General features: G+C 29.7%; 1 protein-coding gene across 1 annotated transcript in view; it reads right to left on the bottom strand.

Annotated features, from left to right (window-relative positions):
- Positions 1–23,493, bottom strand: part of LOC129971756 (uncharacterized) — a 39,670-nt gene that overhangs the window by 15,520 nt on the left and 657 nt on the right. Inside the window, exons 2-8 of the mRNA XM_056085731.1 lie at positions 15,604–15,728; positions 13,736–13,845; positions 11,680–11,981; positions 9,080–9,198; positions 7,780–8,035; positions 5,855–6,042; positions 3,416–3,592 (exon numbers count right to left, since the gene is read on the bottom strand). Of these exons, the coding sequence (XP_055941706.1) occupies positions 3,416–3,592; positions 5,855–6,042; positions 7,780–8,035; positions 9,080–9,198; positions 11,680–11,981; positions 13,736–13,845; positions 15,604–15,728 (1,277 nt within the window). The remainder of the gene's footprint in view (positions 1–3,415; positions 3,593–5,854; positions 6,043–7,779; positions 8,036–9,079; positions 9,199–11,679; positions 11,982–13,735; positions 13,846–15,603; positions 15,729–23,493) is intronic.

Raw genomic sequence — 23,493 nt, 5'->3', positions numbered from 1 at the left:
GTATATAATATTATTTATTATAAATGTTTGTATACCATTGAACAAATTATTCTGAACGAGATTTCTCTGAGTGTATTAAAATTGTGCATAAAAAAGGAACCATTCCTCCTCTCTCACCCTGAATTTTTGAGAAAAAAGGCAAGAAAAAGTATAGCGTCACATCGGTGCAATAAAAATAAGCTTTAATATACACAGGAATAGCGGTATCCATGATATTTACCAATGTACCTGCTTATGATAATCACCGAGCATTTTAAAACGCATGATGACCACTAAATATGGACGCGTGTGCACCATGGAATGGCTGAATGCGCACAATTCTAATACTGTAGTATAAACAAAAGTGAAGCAGCATGCAGACGAGCCACTAAATCACTCTTTGGAGAAACTAGGATTCATTATCCATTTCCTTTAGGTGTCTCCAAAGGATTAAAAAAATCAAAAGAACCAAAACTGGGGACCATAATTCTGACACAATGGACAACCATGTCCAATCTTATACCAAAGCGTTCCATAATTGTAAAGTGAAACAAACATAGGATTAGGTGATAATGTATCGACCTGATACTTTGTATCAGGTAAGCAATAGTATCAAGAAAATAAAATTGATACATGTTAAGAATATTAGTTAACTCCTTATCGGTTTTTGGATTTGATCAATCGATAATTTCTTCAACCTGTTTCATTTTCCATCTGGTGATACTATATCAGTCCGATACAAAGTATGAGATCACTATAGTACATTTCGCCGTTGGTGACGCTATTAATATGCCAGATATGTTTTATTAAAGTATTTATATTTCATCCCCAACCATTGCAATCTTTGATAGCATGTAATGGTGCACATATCACTGAAGAAACCCTCCTTTTGCTATACTGTCTAAATCAGCAAAGCCTTTCCTTTCCTCTTCTCAAGCACCCCTGAGCCAATGTCAAAAACCAAGACTACAGGCCAGATCGTCATCAATACCTTTTCCAAAAAAGCAAAATTCCAATTTGGAATCTTATTTCTGTTTATATCATCTATAAGCTCGACGCAAATGCGAGACTGGTACTGATACCGATATCCACCTAATATTATCTCATTCCGAAGAGCAAACAATTAGTTACCGATTATATCAAGTAAAATCGAATATCAGTAGTATTCTGTACCTGATACAGCGCATTTGGGCATTATCCCATCCTAGTTGAAAGACGGCTGTTGCTTTGCATAACAGATAGTTAACTACTATCCATTTCTTTTTAAACTGTTCACCTTTCGTAAACCTTTTAAGTGAAATTTCTTCTTTTTTTATCTTTTAATTTAAAAAAAAAGACTTCGCTTCTCATACGCTTTGCCATTTGTGAGAATAAATAAAAAAATTTTAACACTGATTGCTTTTCATCATGCTTTTCCTTTTGCATTTTTTCGAAAACAATGCATCGAAGAGATATGATTCTTTGTACTCTGAGAAATATTCTCGTTCTGTAAAATTTGCCAGGTCGTATTGTAAAGTGAATCGAATTAGGACTGCCTCTAGATAGTGCTCGAATGTGTTATTGTGTGAAATAAATGTTATGAAAATTTTCTTAGTTCTTTTAACACGTTTTTATTAACATGCTAGTCTGCTTTATTTACTTGTCTATAAGGTGCAAATTTTGCAATCAACTTTGAACTAGCTTCCCTGTGAGCTAGAGACTAGAAGCTTTAAACATAATTTAGAACTGGATGACAATGCAATATTTCCTCACTTTCTGTCTCTACGTTCAGTATTATTTCTACGCATTCAGCAATCTATCAAAAACTTTCTTTACCAATAGATGGCACCACGCCAAGCCGTTAACTTATCAAGAAATTAATTTAAATCGATTGTAAAATTTCATGCATTCAAGACTAAATAACAAAAAAATAATAATTAACTTAAATCAAAAATTTATATACTGCTTTTTTTAAAACGGATTAAGAAGTATAAAATGATTTCTTATAACCTCATAAAGATTTATAATTTCATACAGATTGTCCTGTGTGAAATTATGAATAGTGAATTTTTTCTTCTAATACCTGTAAATGTCTTGTATGAAATTAACAGTGAATTATTATTTATAATAATTCCCTATTAAAAATTTTCAAGACATTATGTATAGGTTATAAATCTGCATTGGGCTAGGAGAAATTATTTTATACTTTTTAGTCTGTTTTATATAGGTGGAATAGTAAAACAATTTATTTAGATAATTATTTATCTAAAGACATCCGTGTCTAATAGATGCAGCCTCTAAAATCAGTGAAAATAATTTCTGTTAAAAACTGTAAATAACACGAATACTCTACGAATGGATTCCAAAATGATATGTATAAATGTCTTTCATTATCGTTCATCAATTTAGATGCTGGCGTCCTGGCCTAGGAATAGTGCATCCTACTCGCGTTCAAGTCCTGGTTTGGACACGGATTTTAATATCTCATAGTTCCTTGAAAAATTACAAATTCGATCAAAGGATTTTTTTTAAATCACAGAAATCTAATTTATAATTTATTGATATTTTTAAAACAACTACGTAAAATTCAATTAAACCTTGTGAGATGCAACTGAAACATGTGTTTGCAACATTTAATAATGGAAGTAATCATTTTGAATACCAAGTTTCGCTTTCCATCAAAGGTTCAAAACAAATAGTCAACTTTTTTTTAAAGAAGAAATTTTTAAATAATTTTCAAGGTGAAAAAATATTTTTAGCATTCATAAAGTACTAAAATGAATCGTATTTAAATTAAACTTTCTCATATTTTGTCTTCCTTAAATTCCATTTACTAAACACATTTTGAGATCGTCGGATTGCTTAATTGCAATTTTTTGCGCATGCGCAAAAGTAACATAATTTTTAATTAATGATAAATTAACTGCTTGATTAATCATCACGAAACTCCTCTAAAATCTTTTTTGTGTTTCTTAATATTTAGTGTGTTTCTTAATTAGAAGAAATTATATTCCATTGCTCAGATTTTCTTAGGAAACAGAAGAAAAAAAAAGATATTTCAGTTCTATTAATCTAGATTAGCTTTTCACGCCCAGTTTTGTGGTATTAGGATATTTTCAACTAATGAATATATTTCCATAAATAATATGTTGCTCAAATTTACATTAATTTATTAGTCTGCTATTATTTTCTTATGTTAATATTAGTTAAACGCATCTTTGTATTTCGTAGTAATTTTTAGTAAATATTAATTATGAAATAAAAGAAACATTTCTTTTTTATCTTTGTGTGATTTTTATTTTTGATAAGTAATATATGGATGATGGAACATTATAAGATGCAAATTTTATACATAACCATATCCTCCAAAAAACCAAAGCAGATACATTTTCATACGCTATCTGTCTAATGAAATCATCTTTACAAATTCTAATGCCATTTCATATGACGATGCATCAGTTCTTTGGGATGAATCGCACCAGATAGGGTTCCAACCTGTAGGTCACGATGTATTTCGCATCGAAAGTCGGCTTTGTACCTTCGGGGAAGACTATATCGAACTCTCGTAGAATGGAAGTGAAGTACAGAAACATTTCCAAGTAAGCCATGGATTCACCTGGACACACTCTTCTGCCTAGGAAACGAAGGAAAAATTCGAATTTGCTGTGAAATAATATTGAAGATGATAAATATTTATTTTTATTATCTATATAAATAGACAACAGGTAGAAATCTTCTTTTTTTATATATAAATACACTCAGAGTTGCTTAACATGATAAAGATGTAAATAAATTAAAACTTTATTGCGGACAATATACCTTAAAAAACCAAAATTACTTTAATTTAATGTTTGTTATTCTAAATGACCAAAAATGTAATTATTATTTAAATAATAGATGATCGTTAAATAAATTATTCAATAAACAAGCTCTTAGAGATGGTCAGTGGTAAATAAAAGTAAATGAAATAAAAAATTACTTTATTCAAATTTTATATTCAAAGGGGGAATGAAAAGTAAGCTCAGTTTCATCTATAAAGTTTCAATATATTCAAATAGTAGTACCCGCTTAAACATTGCTAACTGAATAGTGCATTTAACACTTCTCTGTCGTGGTTCACATCTGTATTTAGTATATTTAGTATCATCTAATATACTAAATATATCTAATCATATATATCTATAATATAATAATATAAATCATATAAATATAATAATAATAATATAAATATAATCATATAATAATTCTTATAAATGTAATAATCATATAAACTCTTCTTCATTATCTTTTAACAATAGTAGTGAAAGAGTCAACTGATTAAATAACAGGTTAGAATCCCAATCATCAATAAAATATGAACATTGATGGCCAATATGTTAAAAACCATAAGCAAAAAACATCAATTCAAAAAAAATCATTTCTTTAAAAGGAAAACTTTATGAATATAACAGTTTTAAGGCAACTTGTTAACTTTTTTTTTTCGTTTCATATTCTAAGAAATAATCAAACTAGTGCCTTAGTAGATTAAGATATGACTTGATGGTGGAACATGATTTGAAGGAAGAACGTTATAGATTCCATCCTCTAGATATGCTTTTAACCAGTAATATTGGAAAAATCAAACACCGCTGTGCACTAAGGCAAGTAATGTATTATTGTAGACTGTGTAAAATTAAATTATCTTTGCTTTTCTTGATTACACAATAATTTATTTGATAGCAGATTGTGGTCTGGGTGAAATGACTTGAAGACACATGTTGTTTTTTATGGGGTTTATTGATAACATCAACAACAAAAGATACATGAGTACGCCATTGTGTAGTTGGCCTAGATAACTACACATAAAATTTCTCGGGAGAGAGAGAGCCGAGATCACACTCCCCCTAGTACGGGAGTCAAGTTCGCTTCTACTGGAAAAAATATATATATACTAAACAACAACAGGGAGACCACGTGATACATGATTGGCAGCTAGCTCCGCCCAGGAGCTAGCTGGTTAACTGAATCTTAACGGACGGTTAACTGAATTCTTAACGGACTGCCTGACTGCTGGGATATTTCTCGATTTTCTTCTAAATAGTGGTTTAGATAGTTTCACTAGAAATCTCTAAAGGTCCAAATAGATGGAAATCTATCTCAATGCATGGAACTTAATTTAAATTCTAGTTGTAATACTACCTAGGTGCCTCAAGGTCATTATGACCGACAGAAGATTTCTCACTGCACACAATATTGTTTGCTAGCAGGACGGCTTTTCCTTTTACTTGAGGAATACCCAACGATTAGCTGACGATCTAATACTATACGAAATGTTAGCCGGTCTAAACATCTGTTTCTTTTGTTCATTTGTCACTATATAAAACTATACGATGCAAAAGTAAATAAGAAAAAATAACAGATACGGTATCACTATTCTTTAGATATTTTTCCTATTTAGTATCTTTCATTTCTTTGATCGAAGTGAGAAATCCTCCCATGATATCGTTGTATATATTGAACGATTTTGGGTAAAGTACTCCTCTTTTAGTACCATCCTTTTTAGCCCACTTTTACAGATGTCCTAATCCTGGATTATGTGCAGTAATCAACAGAATAACAGCTTTATTGTCCATCCAATTTATTGTAGAAGCACTTTCGCACCTCCCTTAGCTAGGAACATTGATACAGTTCTTCTTGGTTTGCAGGAATTACTGTAATAGTACATATATTTTGTTATGTACTCTGGAGAGATTAGAGTCATAACAGAAGTATTTTAATAAATAAAACATCATATCAGAGTCACACCAATTCAGCAATACCACATCAAATGAAACATGCAGCAACTAAGCAATGCTGAATCAGTTGATACTTACTAACTCTAAAAATATATCATGTCAATGATATAATAATCATTTACCTAAGGAAAATGGCATGAAGTAACTTGGTTTTACCACAGACTTGCCATCTTTGCTAAGAAACCTTTCCGGCTTGCATTTCTCTGGCTCTTCCCAATATCTTGGATCGTAGTGAACGGCCCAGAAGTTGGCGATTACGGTCGTTCCCTTTGGTATAGTGTATCCCCCCACAGTAGTGTCAGCCAGACAACTATAAAAAAAGCAATAAAGACTTGTTAAACATCTTGGTTGACATAATTAAGATTCTAATTACTTAGACTAAATTACAAATTATAAATTAAAATACTGTTTCGGCTTAAAAAGTATGTATCATTAAGTTTCTTTTAAAGCATACAATTAGAAAAGGTTAAATTCAGTCATTTAGAGATACATTATTCTTATTAATAAGAGATACTGCCCTGAAATTGTACTTAATAACAGATTCACTCTTTTAGATAAACAGGGTGGTTTAAAAAATATTTGCCTATGTAGCAAAAGGGTATGAGCAATCGTATCATTCAAGAAAACGGTATGAAAATTTGACTACATAATTTTAAAATAAGCAATCAAAAATGGATGTAAAATAATCAAAGTTATACAAAAAACAAAAACAAAAACTCAAAATGTTAATTCGAAGTTTTCATAGTTACGATTGTATTGAAAAAAATTGAGAAATTTCAAATGGCAATACGTCGGGATTTTTTTATGTGATTTTCAGAATGAAAACCATAAACGACGTTAGTAGGTACTTTCAGCAAGACTGATGCTAAGAAAAGAATGAAACAACCTTTTCAATACCGAAAAATCCAATAGAAGAACAAAATGTTTTATTGTATTTCACAAATTTTTTACATGCTTTTCATGCATATAAAAAACAGACTTATAAGATACAAAATGGTTTACTTTTTTCTAACTTCTCTATTCTTAATAGTTATTTCCATCTTTTAGTTCTTCAGTAATTATTCAAGCACCATTTATGGGACCAATTTTTCACTATGGAAACTTTATTAAAAAAACATTGCAAAATCAAATTATAAGTTTTATCACTGCAGCCATAACATTGAAAGTAGTCCTTTTATTTTTTACATCATTCCTGATCACATACCTTAGAATGACAATATTCAAAATTTAGTTCCATTTCCTAATCCCTATTAGCACAAGATATTTTATAATATTTAAGTGATGCTTTTAGATGTTTTGAATACCGGCCAATGTACATAAAACATCGTAACAGTGTTGTTCGGAGTTTTGTGATAATAGAAATAATATGTTTTTAAGGGTCTCACATACTGAGAAAGTTTTTTCATAATCACTCTGCATATCAATAGAACACTGTAATCATTCAGTGATTAATCAAAATATTGTGTTTTTAAATGTTCATAAAATAATAATGTTTAGTCTTTTCCAAGAATTTGCAAATGATGAGAACACTACAAGTAAAATATGTCAATTGAAATGGAAATAGTTGCTAATATTTTATTCAGTATTTGTTTTGATTAATAAGCTATTTAATATCATATACTATTATTTGACATGGAATTAAATCAAAAAATATTTTTTAAAGAAACTAATGAAGACGTTATAATTATTTTCGTACTATAGTGAAGTTTTCACTCAAGTTTACATGAAAATTATATAAAGGATAAAAAAAAAGAAAAGAAAATTTTAAAATTTGAATAAAATGCATAATAGAGTTGCATATCTGACATTTTTATAATTTAATTGAAAGATAGTTATTCTACTTTGCTATCCACAATTAATAATTATAATCACATTAAGGTATTAAGCTTCATAAAAATTACATTAGTCATAAATCTCAAAATCCCGTGCAAAATTCTCGAAACTGTCCTGATACATTGTATAAAAGTACGAGATTATGTATCAAAAAAGTGTCAAATTAAATTATTCCACCCATTTACAGTTACAAAATGAATCATGTTGTTCTTACTAATGCACTAAATTCAGCGGAACTATAGTCTTCCATCTCATTATTTCCAACATAACCGCATGTGTATAGGGCATATTTTTCATATCCATGTATTCTGGTGTCTTTTCTGAACCTATCACCTCCATTATCTCTTTTTGAACTTTCTTCTGAACATCAGGAAAGGCAGCCATGATGTATATGAACCAAAGAATCGAAGTTCTGACTGTTTCACTGCCAGCGTCGAACAGATCTATGGCATTGTTCATTAACATATTATCTGAAAAAGGAAATGAGAAAGTTTTTTTCGTGATCCTTGTTTAATAAGATGTCTCCTTTGATTAAAACATTTAGGAAATGAGTTTTGAACAGAAACTGGGCATGTATTTTATTTATAAAATCATGGTACAACTTGATTTCCACAGCGACCGTGATACACCTCCAAAGCATTTAAAAAACAGCCAAAAGTAACCAAACTAAGCGCAACCATGCACACTTTCACTTTGAGAATCCACTAACTAAATGCGAATAATTCTAGTTTCGCATTATTCTTGGCTTCGTTTTAATAGCGGTCGGCGTGGAAATCAAGATGTACCAAAATCATCTTAGTTTCTAAGTCACGTGCATCATTACAAAATTTCAAATATGGTAAGCATAATACTAATCGGTATTTATATATATATTTCCTTTTTATTTTCTGTAGATAATCACTCCCAAAATGCTACGTTATCTATGAAGGAATAAATCTCTTGACAAAGTTGTTGATTTAGATAATCATGGCTAGAAAAGAGAACGGACTGGAGTTCAATAAAGAATGAATGCTCGAAGAAGGACAGGTTATGGTGTCAGAATGAAAAATTCAATAACAAAATCTGAATCTTTGTCTTGTATCAAGCAAGCTCACTATATATAGGTATGTAAAAATATTTTTTACATTTTTTTTTTCATTTTTAGTTTTGCAATTGTTATGTTTTGAATTTAAGCATTCGGTTACTGTTCATTCACGGATTCGAAAACTCACCATGCTTTACCGCAAAAGTAAAATTATTTTTATTTCACTTAATTTTGTACAAATAAGATAAGCATTTAGAGAAATCGAAAGATATATGTTAAGTACTGTACAAAATTAATAACTTTAAGCATTCTGGTGGCACAGTGAAAAAACTGCAAAATCTATATCAAAGCTATATCTTTATGATAATCGAATATTTTCACAAAATGAATAAATTATTTTTCTTTTTAAAATTTAATTCCTTAATTATAAATTATGTTCCAAAAAAAAATTCAAAAAATGTATAAAAAAAAAATTTTAATGTATACTTACGATTGAAAGTAGTATCTGGATTTTTTGCTTTCTGAGTCTCTATTTCTACTAAATATCTGTCTATGAAATCTCGTACATGAGCAGGGTCGAATGTTTTTAAATGCTCATTTAATTCTTTTCTGTAAGAATAATAAAAAAATATGAATTTTGAGTTTTCATTTAATTAATTTTTAAGTTTTTTTAGTATCATTTTACGTTGGAAATTCTAAGTATTAATTCTAAATATTAACTGTCTTTAATTAATTCTCTCTCAAAGATATTCTCTGTTTTTACGCGCTTTTATTTTATGACTTATTTTATATTTGCACAAAAATAATGTTGCAATAAATTTTTCGTTTTCTTCCTTTACCCTTAAACTAGGGTGAAATAATTATATCTAAAACAAATGAAAATTGTATCACAAAGATGAAATATATAGTACAGTACAATTTAACAAAAATATTTACTAATTCGAAGCAACTCGTAACATTAGAGAATATAGAAAATATTCACACAATTTTTGGAACAAGAATAGAATACATTCTAGAATATTTTCCTGAGTTTTAAAGAAGGATCTAGAATCGTCTAACACATAAATAAATAATAAATAAAATCATTTCCTCTAAAATATTAAATTAGCCTGCTGCAACTGGAATTCGAACCATAAATAAGCAATTCGATGTTCCATCAACTGAGCAATAGAGGTAATTGGTACCGCTCATTTACACGGTAATAAGAAGAGTCCTTTGCATAGAAAAAAAATGAAATTGGATCTTTTTTTTTTCTTGTTATGAAATCAGAATTTGTTGAGATAATTCCTTGCTATTTAAAACATTAAGTGCTTCTGCAAAATTGTTTTTAATTATAATACATCATATTTCTAATTTGAAAAAAAAATCCCACAATTTGGTGTTTATGTGGCTTTGCGCCCAATGATACAAAATGGCTATTGATTGGAAATTTATCTTCAAAAGTTTTTTTTTAAATCTGCTGTGATGTGAAGTAGCTGATCCGTTTAGAATGACTCTAATGATCTGACTTTTTACGAAATTTCGATGTCAATCTCAAAATAGCCTTAGAAGCCATCTCACCCCCCCCCCTCGCTGTTTGAATAACAAGGTGCAAGGTGTTGATTTAACTTGAATCTTTTTTTATTTCCAAAAAAAACATAAAATGCATAATTATATAAAAGTCCGTTAACATTTGAAAATTCAATAATTTACGGAATAATTTAGGTAGAAAGGTAAAAACTGACATACATGCTTGAAATGACATGGCGTTTTGTTGGAGCCTGAAAAAGTGCAAAAAATTGTCACGTATGGCGCTGTATATGATAATAAAAGCAATAATTAGCATAACAATTAATTTCTAGCAAAGACTCTGTTCTTTATAACAAATGTTCAACTTGTCGGCCGTCATTCACCAACAATACCATCAGTCGAGGAACAATGTTGTGAATAGTACTGTACAGCATATCTTCTGGTTTGAGGATAAATTGTCATCGGATTTGTCATTTGGCACCCTTAATGATGTTAGACGATTGCGGAAGACTTGTGAATTCAAGTAACTCCACAACAAATAATCACACGGATTAATCTGTGAACTGGGAGACCAAGCATGATGGACCTGACAATTCAGCACGTGATCCTTCTCAAAGATGTCCACAAGAAATCTTTCTCACGTGTAGCAATATGAGGTGGAGCTCCGTTCTGCATAAAAATAGTACCTTCCAGCAGTTATTTATCAGTCAGACTAGGGATGATGCGATTCTGTAACATATCTGCGTACCACGCACCCTATAAATAAATTATCGTTGCATTTCTTGATTACATAATAATTTGTTTGATAGTGAAGATTGTATGCTGAGTGAAATGACTTGAAGACACATATTGTCTTTTATGTGGTTTATTGGTAACATCAACAACAAAAGGCACATGAATACGCCATAGTGTAGCAGGCCTAGAGAACTACACATAAAATTTCTGGGGAGAGAGAGAGAGCCGAGATCACACTCCCCCTAGTACAGGAGTCCAGTTCGCTTCTATTGGAAAAAAATATACTAAACAACAGGGAAACCACGTGATACATGATTGGCAACTAGCTAACCAGGAAGATCACCTGGTTAACTGAATTCTTAACACACCCATCACCTTCACAGTTTGAAAAACAGAATCACGCGTTTCTTTGAAGATAAAGTGTCCAGTCAGCTATCTGCTGGCTCATTTTTGCACTTTTTTTTTTTGGTTTCAATAAAACCTCATGTCGTTTCAATAATACCAATGAGTGTCAATTTTTACCTTTCTTCCTACATTATTCCTTGAATTATTGAATTTTCAAATGATAAAGAACTTTTGAACCACCCAGTATGTGAATATAAGGATTTCTTTTAGTAATTAGAAAGCTCTAAAATAGTTATAGGTTTTTTTTATAGTTCCAAAAAATTAATATGAGAGGTTTTACTATTAAACGGCTTTTATAATAATCATTATCTAACAAAGAGAATATGAAAACGATGCATCCTTAAGAATGGTGCGTCAGACTTGGCACAGAGGTTCAAAGTTTTAATTAGATCAGAAGTTAAACATGAATATTTAAAAAAGCAATGAAAAACAATTACTTACTGAAAAAATCTTTTAAAATTTTTAAAAGCAATCCGTGATTTATCAGATTTTATAAGTTTACTAACAAAAGGAACATAATACAACCAGGGAAACACCACATCCAGAGAAGTCTGAGAGAAATATTCGAATATTTCGTCGATGTTCTTGTCCAAGAACTGACGTTCGGGATCATCGTATTCGAATCGCTTTCCGAAGACCAAAGCACAGATGTTGTTGGACATGCTGGGAGATAAAGGTTCTTTGACATCTATTGGTTGAGTTTTATGACTCCTTAAGACGTCCATAAAATGATTGATTTCATCCTAAGAATGAAATAGACTCTAGAGATCTGACGTATATCAGAAAAGGATAAAGAACATAATGAGTAAATCAAAAGCATCATGAATAAACCAAATCAAATTATTCAGTTTTAAAATTATTTGTGAAAACGCATAACACTATTAGTATCTTCAAAACTAAAGTGCATTGAAACGCAGGTTCAAGCAAAGTGCAAATATTTTTAATAAATAACAAGATTTGACCATGCCATACTAAAAATCATGATTGAAAATAATGACAAAAATTTCGGAGCATATGTCTAGAGTCCATGACTTAATAAGTTGTGCAGACTGTTAAAAATTTTGTTTTCCTTAATAAAATCTGACTTTGAAAGCATGTTGAAAACAGAACAAATACGCTTAACTAATCAATTTTAAGAAAGTAAAAAGACGGAAATGAGAAATTTTTTTACAGTGCGATTGTAAGAAAGACGCAGGAAAAAGAAAAGCAATGATTTCTTTGTTACTGAAATGTGGTATCGACATTAGTTTTTAGTTTAATGTAGTGCGACATTAATTTTAAAGATTACGAGAAGCACAATTGCTTGAAAACGTTTTATCCTCTCCATTTTGTTTTCTCGTATATGAAAAATCAAATATCGTAAAAATCAAAAAATTAATTCTGAACATTTTGATTAATATCTGGGCTTAAGCTAATGATTCCACACCATGTAAATTCTCTCTCTCTTCTTGCCTTGCTTCAAAGGGAAAAGCGGTCAGAGTTGGCGATACGTAAAATGGATGGATTGGATGGTTGTCTCGTCCTAATTTCCTTGGCGTTACTTGGAATAGGTTGTCGGTGAATGCTACAAGGAGGAGAAGATTGGAGTGTGTGGAAAAAAGTTGCGGTATATTCTTATGAGGTGTTCAACGAAGAGATTGGGTAGTTGTGAAACTGGTGAGGATTGTTCGTGGATGACCAGTTTAAATGGATTGATTAAAAATTGAATAGTGAGGAGTGCCACCATTTCATTGGTGTGACGTGTAATGATCATGAATGATCTGCTTAGATCTTCCTGAAACACAAAAATATGATTTTAAAATTATTTCTGTATGTTTGAGATATATGACATATCTAAAGGAAAAATGAGGCATCTTCTGTTGGTCAAAGTGACATTGAAGCATATAAATATAGACTGAGGTAGAAATCTATTACACGGAGGTACGCTACTTTACTGAAGCGCCATCAAAGGAAATTGACCCACATTTGTGTTCGCATGAAGAAATCATCCCTACAGCATTGAGAAATCATTGTTGAAGTGCATATCGGTTAATTAGTTTACGAATTGTGCAGATTAAGAGTACAGTGACAGGACATGTAATCTTCTTCCTTTGATTTTTATCCATCGTCATAACTTAAGATGCCAGGCCAATGGTGACCATTTTTAAATAAATACAACATTTATAAAAAAAATTAATCGAATTGAATTCATTTTCGACATTAGGTATTGAATTTATTTTTTTTTAAATTTTACTGTACATAAAATAATTACCATATTTTTTATAATTAATGCCAGTAGTTATTCATGTAGATGGCAAGACAGCAGATCATTAAAAATATTTGCAGCCAAGGCCATAGTTTTCAATTTAATGTCCAATCTGCCCACAATATCTAGAGTGTGTTGTGTGTAGTAAATGTTGAAATTAAAAAAAAATCTGGTCTCTTTAAAAAAATCAGAAGTGAATGCAATATTTCATTAATATAAATAGCTCTTAATTTTAATTTTGTTTTGCCTTACCATCACGGCTTCCTCAATTTTCGTTTTGCCAAGGCCGAGATCCTTCATGGATTGCACCACGAATCTGCGTTGTTCTTTCCAGAGATGAAAATGACTACTGAAAAATGCACCTAGAAATGAAGACATTTTGTATAGTTCATTCAATTAAAAATTATTTTAATGCGCAAATATCTTTCGTATCAACGAAAACAACAAGAAATTTATGAATAATTTTAAAATGAAAGCAAATTAAAATTAGAAATAAATATTAAGTTTACAGCCAAATAATCAAAAAGAAAGATTAAATGAATCCGGCCCGAAGACTTTCTCAAGGGTCACCCTCAGGCAAGGATTCAAACCAGGGATTTTTTCTGTGACGGATCTGACTTTCGTCCAACATCCTTGGATCCTTGCCTGAGGGTGACCCTTGAGAAAGTCCTCGGGCTGGATTCATTTAATCTTTCTTTTCGATTATTTGGCTGTAAACTTAATATTTATTTCTAATTTTAATTTGGTTAAGTTCATTTGTGTTTTAGTTGTAGCAGCATTAGCGCTCTCTAAATACAATGTATATTTTTTATTTTATTATATAGATTCAAGAAATTTTATGTAGGTGTTTTTGCACATCGTTTATTTATGGATTGATAGTTTTTTAAAATGAAAGCATTCATTAGATGAATTGGCAACATAGATCTCCAGACCTAAACTATACAATAACAAAATTGCTTTTGAATGGCAATTTTGTCATTTTCTCTTTGATGAAGATTTTTTTTATTTCGTTTTCAATATGGAATATCAAACAAATGTATCACAGGTTATTCAAATTCCACCATTCAACTCATAACATTAATTTAAAAAATTGAAATTATATGTGAAACTGAAATATAATTTAACATTTATGAAAATGTAATTTCACAGTTGGGAAACTGTAATATTACTATTTGTCTGTAAAGGGGTCTAGTTAATTTTCAGTTGTATGCTATTATAGTTTTCTCCAAAAAGGAACTGCTTTGATAGAAATAATAGTTTTAAGATATTTTACTTTTATAGCAATAAGTGATATTTATTCGGTGTATGCAAATGATCTTAAATTTAAAAATTCTATTCAACACGATATTAACCTTTTAAGGTCGATAAAATGCAGTCACCAAACTTCTGAATCACGCCAATAATCTTGGACAGCAAGAGATATAAAATGGATTTACCCATTCTGAATGGCCATTTGTTTCCCTTGCTAAAAGTGATAAATTACTTTGAACTTTAAACAAATTACTTTGAACCTGAACAAATTACTTTGATAAATTACTTTGAACTTTGAACAAATTACTTTGAACCTGAACAAATTACTTTGCTAAATTACTTTGAACTTTGAACAAATTACTTTGAACCTGAACAAATTACTTTGATAAATTACTTTGAACTTTGAACAAATTACTTTGAACCTAAACAAATTACTTTGATAAATTACTTTTGCTAAAAGTGATAAATTACTTTGAAAGTTAAAGTGATAAATACTTTGAACCTTTACATAGAGATTTTTCAACAATTTTTACTTCAGTACGTTAAGGGACGGAAAAGTTTAATTAGTAACTAGAGAGCACTTATAATACACTCATCTTCAATTCTTCTTGCCTCCTAAGCTAGCTAAGTACCCTAAACTAATTTTGGTTAACTTTAAAAGATAACCATCTAAAAGCTCAGACCGCTCGATTTGCCATGTTGATTCTGTACTCAAAAACTTCTTGTGTACAGCCGACCACCCCGCCACCATTGAACGAAGCAGTATCGAAAGGATGTGGATTCTGTACTAATCGTTAATTGACATGCACATTTTTTTAATATTTGAATTTGAACTATTTTTATTCTATTTTACATTAATTTTAACTTACTTGACGGACTAAACTTCTCCAGGGCGCTGTTTGGTGGCCTGCCTAGCAATTCACTTTTGTTTAATCCTTCTTTTATGGCATCTCCTCCATGCAGTATAACGATGACTTGCGATCCTAATCTTACACTTGAGGGGAAAAAATAAGACAAAATTAGTTTTTGTCAAAATAATTTTAATATTTATTTACTAAACGTTTAGCCATTTAGAATATTTCCCTTGTACTGAAGAGAGGGTAGAATTAAAGTATTCCAGTACAAAACACGCATAAAATTATCTACCTTGTCTAAGGCCACGAATACCTTGTATAGCATTAGTGAACAATAGTTACGAAATATGGATCTTTAGCGTGAATATAGCATTTTCTATTGAATCTACGCAAGAATATATATTTGGGCATCTTTTTGTCGACTGATTGATTTCAAAATTTGACATAGAATTACAGTTGTAATCATAAGATAAAATACCAAATTTCAGTGATTTAAGTCATGCTATTTAAGAATTATTGCATGCGAATATACAAACCAACAGACGGTCAACTGTTTCACAAATTTGGTTACATTTTAAATGCTAAACTTATGTATTAAATTTTACCCACCTGAGTCTTCGCGTTTTGTAGTTATAGAGTTCCCTTGTACTAGAACAGTCAAACTGACAGACTTCCTTTAAATGGATTTAGTTCAAGATTTGATAGAAATTTACAAATTTGGTTGTTGTGAGTTCATATACCAAATTCCATCTGGTTAGCACAAGGAATTTTGAGTTATCGTGTTCAAAAACTGACAGACAGGTAAGCAGCATACTGCCAAAAATGTATTTTTTAGCCTCAGCGAGATCTGAAATATGGAGAATCATCAAAATATTTCATTCGAATTTTTTTGACAATTATAGTGCTTTTTTTTTAAATTTTATATAAGAAATCAAAATCCCCCTTGATCATGAAGAATGACGAATCTCGATGGTATGCTTTTCAAAATATCGTGAAAAGAATCAAGCTGGAAATGTCCAAAGATAAAAGATGGGCGAAAGATTGCTGCATTCAGTCGTTATAGGGAAGCATGCAGTAATAGATGTGATTTTTGTTAATTCCAAAATTCCTGTGGTATAGAAATATAATCAATATGGAAATACAATACAAATAACCGAAGTATAAACAAATTAAATATATAAGTATTAATATATGTTACAGGCAGAATGGCTCTTCTTCCAACTTTCAGTGTTACCAAGAAAATATATTAAAAAATAGAACGTGCTTAAAAAGTAGTTGCACAAAATTTTAAATAGGAACCCTAAGATTATTTAACTTTTAAATACATGAAAGGTGACTGTAAGTATTGATAATTACTGACTGTTATTGGTATCTTACGCATCGAAGAATATTGATTAAAAACTGGGCGCTCAAATTAGACCACAAGCAAGTTAGCATTTTAAGCACTAAAACCAAATAATTTAAATTATATAACTAAATCATTTTTAATGTATTGTTACTAATAGTGAAAATTGATCATTCAATTTTATTGATGTTTATCATTTAAATTTAATGACATGAAAGCTTTAAGACCCAAAAAGCTGTGCTAGTTTTTCTGACTAAAATTCTAATTTCATAGCCAAAATTCTTTTAAAAAGTTAGTTAATTAATTGCATTTCTAGAATCACTTGATAGCATTAAATTAATAGTCACATAATTGTCTTAGTGAAGACTTAATGAATGGGCCACCACTGATAGAGTGTTTTATAATTAATTTCCTCTAAAGTGAAAAAAATCATTGATGAAATAACTCTTTTACTTAAATGTACAATAGTGTCAAGCCTACATACCCAGTTTAATAAATGATGTAACTCTGAGTTCATAAATTACCAGATTCAGTAAATAAATACATTGGTGGACAAATATTCAATTGATTGTCATAGTTAATTCGAAATGTAGCACCAGTAAGTTAAAGTATTGGGTACGTTATATTATATTATATATATATATATATATAAAAATTTTAAGAAGACAGAGAAACAAATTATACGATTTTATTATTAATTTTAAAAATCCTTTCTGTAATTTTATTGGTCTGATTCTCATATCCAGTGTTTACTGTACTTAATTCAACAATTTTTTTGAAAGAGAATTATTCAAAAGCTAACTTTTTAAAATTTTTAATCTTGCTGATATTTTTTACTACTAATAAAAAATTAGCGCAAAACAAAAAAAAATTCATTAGAATTAGGGACTACTGAAAAACTGATCACTTAGCCAAAATTTACTTAACATCACTGAACCTTAAATATTTCAAACTGATATCCTTGGAAATTAAGTTCTTTATCGACACGTGTGATTGGTGTGTATCAAAGACCTTGATAAAGCCTTATCCGTCCCTTTGGTGTTAAAATGCAACCATTTATATATGATACAACTAGTAAAAATAAACATTTCTCGAAGCAGGTGATATTTCATTTAATCAGCGAATGATAACTTTATTGTTGCTTTCAAGCCTTCCGCCTTCTAAACACGTGTATATAGAAATATTTTTTTAAGACTATAATGTTTATGAGTCGGTATATTATATGCAAACTGCGATGCAAAAATCATTCCAAATGTTCTGCAGGACTGTTAGGCCTAAAGATATCAAATTTAATAGTAATTACATCTTGGATGAAAAGTACTGATTAAGAAAGAGTTTAAAACTTTTATTTTATTTTTAACAAAAAATTAATAGAAAATTTGTTTTTTCCTCAATAGGTTTAAAACATATAATTGCACAAAAAGCGTAAAATTTAAAATTAAGTTTTTGGATGATATCAGTTTTATTTCAAAACATAATTTCTTTTCCTTAATTCTCGTTAATTTTTATAAATACTTTTAAATATATTTTACTTTATTTTATTTATTAAATATATTTATATTTTTTATTATTTTAATTTTTATTGCTTTACGTACTGAATGCATATACAAGCCCGATGCGTCGGTGTTAAATACACTACTTGTGTGTAGGGATTGCAATACCGGGATACCGAATACCCCGAATACCGGTATTTTGAACCATTTGTACAATTTTGTAATACCGGTATTCACAAGTTTAAATACAGGTTTTTTCGGTATTTACTAGAAATTTTTAAAAATTGTCTCCACTATATGTTCAGGTATCGCGAACATAGTAATATAGTATATGTTTTTGTTTTTATGCCACACTAACGGGCGAAATTAATTAGCTAATCAATGGCTTAATTAATTGCTTAAATCTAAATTAGCGAAGCATGGAATTATCCCTGAAAAAAAATATTGTATCCATAACGACTGATGGAGCAACAATTATGAAAAAGTTGGAAAGTTGATTGGTGCAAATCAGCAATTGTGCTATGCACATGGAATTCAATTCGGAGTAATAGATGTATTATACCAAAAATATAAAGAACAGAAGAATCCAAATACTGTGGATATAGAAACTTCGGATTCCAACTTTGAAAAGAGTAAGAGTGAGAGTGATATTGACAATGTAATTGTGGAAGAAGATATTGCTAATGAGGATGAAATATTAATCCATCAAGAATTGCTTCCTATAATTTAAAAAGTTCGAAAAATTGTTAAGATATTTAAACGTTCTCTTATAAAAAATGACATATTACTAAAATATATACTAACTGAAAATAAAACAGAATATATGTTAATATTAGATTCTATTAGATTGGAACTGTTTACTCCTAATGATGGAACGATTTTTGAAACTGAGAAATCCAATCCAAAAAGCAATAATCGAATTAAACCTTTAAATTAATTTTTCACATAGTGAATTTGACTTAATATCTAGAACTATATCAGCTCTACTTCCAATAAAACTGACTACTGAGGCATTATGTCGGAGAGATTCTAATTCATCAACAGCTAATGCAACAATAAATTTCATGTTGCAGTCACTGAAAGAACAGCACACATTAGTATCTGAAGAATTATATATTACATTGAAAAATCGCACAGAAGAAAGGCATACCAAAATAGAAAATATCTTATGGTATTTACATAATTCTAATGATTTTAAAAATGAAAATGAAAAGAAGAAAAGAAAATAACCAATTCAAATCGATAATGAAAAGGAATTGTCTCTTGAACAAAAATTAGAATTAGCGATAAATCAAAAAATTTCAACGAACCAAAATACAATGCAGAAATCAGCTATATCCAAAAGCATCCGACGAGAAATCGATTTATTTGAAGACTAGCCGCCTTTGGCGACCAGCCGGTTCGCCAATCTTAATGTTCGTTAAAATTTTAATAATTAAATATTTTATACAATTTCTACTTTAATAGCTTCTTTATCAAAATATTTTAAAACTTCAAATTTTGATTATCATATAATTCATTCATAATATTATAAAGGCCTTCAGTCATAACGTAATATGTATCTCTCTCATTTTCTGTTAGCACCCGTAGAATTTATGCTTTAAATTAAAGTGGAAAGAATTTATCTTCAATTAATATAATAGTATTTTTTACTGAAACAAAGCATTTTTTTATAATCTGATTACTGAAAATAGAGTCACTCAGCGTTTAAACTTTATGGGCACTAAAGAATATCTTTTTAAATATATGTAATATCTCAAGAGTTGGTCAACAAAATTTTCTTAGATTCATTATGAGCAGATCGATTAATTAACAATGTTTAAATTTAAATGCATCAAACACTAAGAAAATAAAACGAATCGTTTAAAATAAACGGTTGAAAACGATAGAATTTATGCTTTAAATTAAAGTGGAAAGAATTTATCTTCAATTAATATAATAATATTTTTTACTGAAACAAAGCATTTTTTTATAATCTGATTACTGAAAATAGAGTCACTCAGCGTTTAAACTTTATGGGCACTAAAGAATATCTTTTTTAATTTATGTAATATCCCAAGAGTTGCTCAACAAAATTTTCTTAGATTCATTTTGAGCAGATTGATTAATTAACAAGGTTTAAATTTAAATGCATCAAACACTAAGAAAATAAAACGAATCGTTTAAAATAAACGGTTGAAAACAGGTTTTAAAAAAACTACTTAAAAAACGATGTACTTAAAACTATAAGCATATACAAAAAATATATAACTAACATAAATACAATTTACTTACAAAAGCATGCAACTAACCCAAAAATAATTTAAATCAGCCATTGATAACGTTGTCATGGCAACAATCAGAACAGAATGCGCATGCGTGAATTTTCTTCCCCGGTTACGTAACGCAAATACGTGATTTTTTCTACGCCAGTTGGGGTAACGCTATGCGGATTAGAATTTTTTAATTTCCTTTATTCTGTTTTATTTTAATTCAAAAGTACTTCAGAATGAATCTGAAAGATTGATTCATTAACAATGTTTAATTTTAAATGCATCAAACATTAAGAAAATAAACAGAACCGATTGAAATAATCCGCCGAAAAATTTTAACCCTAGCCTCATTACTGTTGGGAGAAAAAAAAAACTGAAGCCTTTCTCGTTTGGTGCTGGGGATAATGGAAGATTTTTTTGGCGGAAAAGTTGGCGGTGGGGAAAATGGAAGATTTTTTTGGCGGGAAAGTTAGTTTTTAATTAATAATTAAAATTCTAATTAAAAATTCGAAAAAAGAAACCCCAGGTGCACATTCCCAACCTCCAAGGTATACATGTACCAAATTTGGTAGCTGTATGTCAAACGGTCTGGCCTGTAGAGCGCCAACACACACACACACACACACACACACATTGAGCTTTATTATAAGTATAGATATAGATGAGGGATTTAGAGGTAAATACTTGGAAAAAGTATATCGCGCATTGCTAACAGTACCACCAACTAGCGTGGATGCCGAAAGAGCATTTTCGACAAATGCTAATTTTTGCACAAAATTACTTTTCAGGCTTAATAAGAGTACAATTGATGCATTATGTTTTTTAAGATCACATTTCAAAAATGTGTAATTGTACCACAAACTTAATAGTGATATTTACACTTTTTTTGTGATTTAAATAAATAAGATGTTTCTTTACTTTTTTGGGATTATATACTGTTATAATTTATAAGTTACAAATTATTTTTTGTGATATTTACACTCTCTAACAAAATTGGCAAATAAAAAAAAGAAACACCTGTGTTTTCTTTCTTTTTCCAAAATTTCTAATACCGGTATTAAAACCGGTATCCCGGTATTAAGATTTAAAAAATACCGAATACCGATATTGAAATTTTGGTCCGGTATTGCAGTCCCTACTTGTGTGCACATTATCGTTGCTACATAATTAATAATTTCTAAAAATAAAATAAAGTTAGATGTATCAAACTTATAAATTTATCACGTCCCGATGTTCTGAACTAGAGGTTTGATTCTTTATTTTACTCTATATATTAAACATATTTTAATTTCCAATTATTTATTCTCCTATTTTCTTCTCTTTCTATTATTAGGTAGATTCCTTATCGGAAAACTACATATGGCAATAGTTCTCTTGAAATGACTTTGAAAAAATTTCTGGAGATTTTCCTCTATGCTCGTACGTCATTATATATATGTTCAAATTTTTATTTCTCTAGAACTTCCTTAAAATTTAATATAGAAAAATAAGTTAAGCGAATTAAGTCGAATAACTTTTGTACTAAAAGTTTTTCGATGGTTGCAATTAGGAATAAGGGACTAAAAAGGGATTTTCATTCCCTGATTTTGATTATTTGTGGCATCAATATGTTACGAGTTTTGAAATCTCACATATCTCATTCTTTCTCATACTTTCAAGTTTTGATTAAGAATACACTTGAAATTTGAGGTTTCTTTTGTGGGTAGTAGACTACATATTAAATATAATTAAATACTGCTGGAAAGATTTGATAAGACTTAAGATTAGGCACATGGCTTCTCGCCAAGCACGTCAAAACCTTTCCGATAGTCCAAAAACTCGTCAAAGGTCCGCCATTCTTGGTTGTATGTTAGAAATCGTAATATACGACTTTTAGGGTTGTTGCAAAAAAAATGTCCGTCGTGAAAGCGACCAAAATAATTCAGGCGACAGATGACTGCCGCATTAGTTAGAGTATATTTTACTAAAAAAAATATTATAGTTTTAACGCAAGTCTAAGTACTCGTATTAACCGTACAACAGTGATGAATCACTAAATATGTCAATGTTAGTCTATTGACTATGTTCGCTAATTACATGCTGTTAAGCCGAAAGTTTGTCCATGGTATGTATGCACTTAATACACAAGTTACCTAAGTATATTTATTTTTAAAAACTGATAAACCCTGTCAATCCAATTAATAGTTATAATTGAAATATTCCGAGAAGCAGCAGATAAGACTTGAATTTCAATATTAATTTAAAAAATCAGACGATTCCCCTACAATGTAATTGAAAAATCAAAGGTTAAATTCTTAATTTGTATTATAAAATATTATTCTCTGCATTTAATTGAAATAATAATTGAAAACTATAATTAATTTCTTCTAATACATTTAAAATACAAAAGATAAAGTTTTAGCTCTTATCGACTAATGCAATCTCTAGACATCTGCTTAAAAACTTTAAAGATTTTCATTTGCAACAAAGCTCTATTTGATTATTATTTTTATAATATTTTTTACCTTAATATTATTTATTTTTCAATAAATGCTGAATTGTGTTATAACAATAAAATCATTCACTGTACTTGCTTCATTATGCACTATTTCACTGTTTTTGTTTAAGGATTAAAAGGACTTTGAAAACAACATGGATAATAAATAATCTATCTTTGCCTGTCAGCTTTGTGATAGGGAGTTTTCCCCCTTTACTGATGTCGTAATATTTTATGAATAATATCGAAGGGAAAGAAGAATTCGCTTTAAGAATGAGCGAACATTTTTAAAACACCATGTTTATTAATGCACACTATTAATTATAAGTGAAATTAGAG

This window comes from Argiope bruennichi, chromosome 6, assembly GCF_947563725.1.
Source record: "Argiope bruennichi chromosome 6, qqArgBrue1.1, whole genome shotgun sequence".
NCBI lineage: Eukaryota > Metazoa > Arthropoda > Arachnida > Araneae > Araneidae > Argiope > Argiope bruennichi.
Note: the sequence above shows the minus strand (reverse complement) of the source record. Positions and strands in the feature narration are given on the sequence as shown.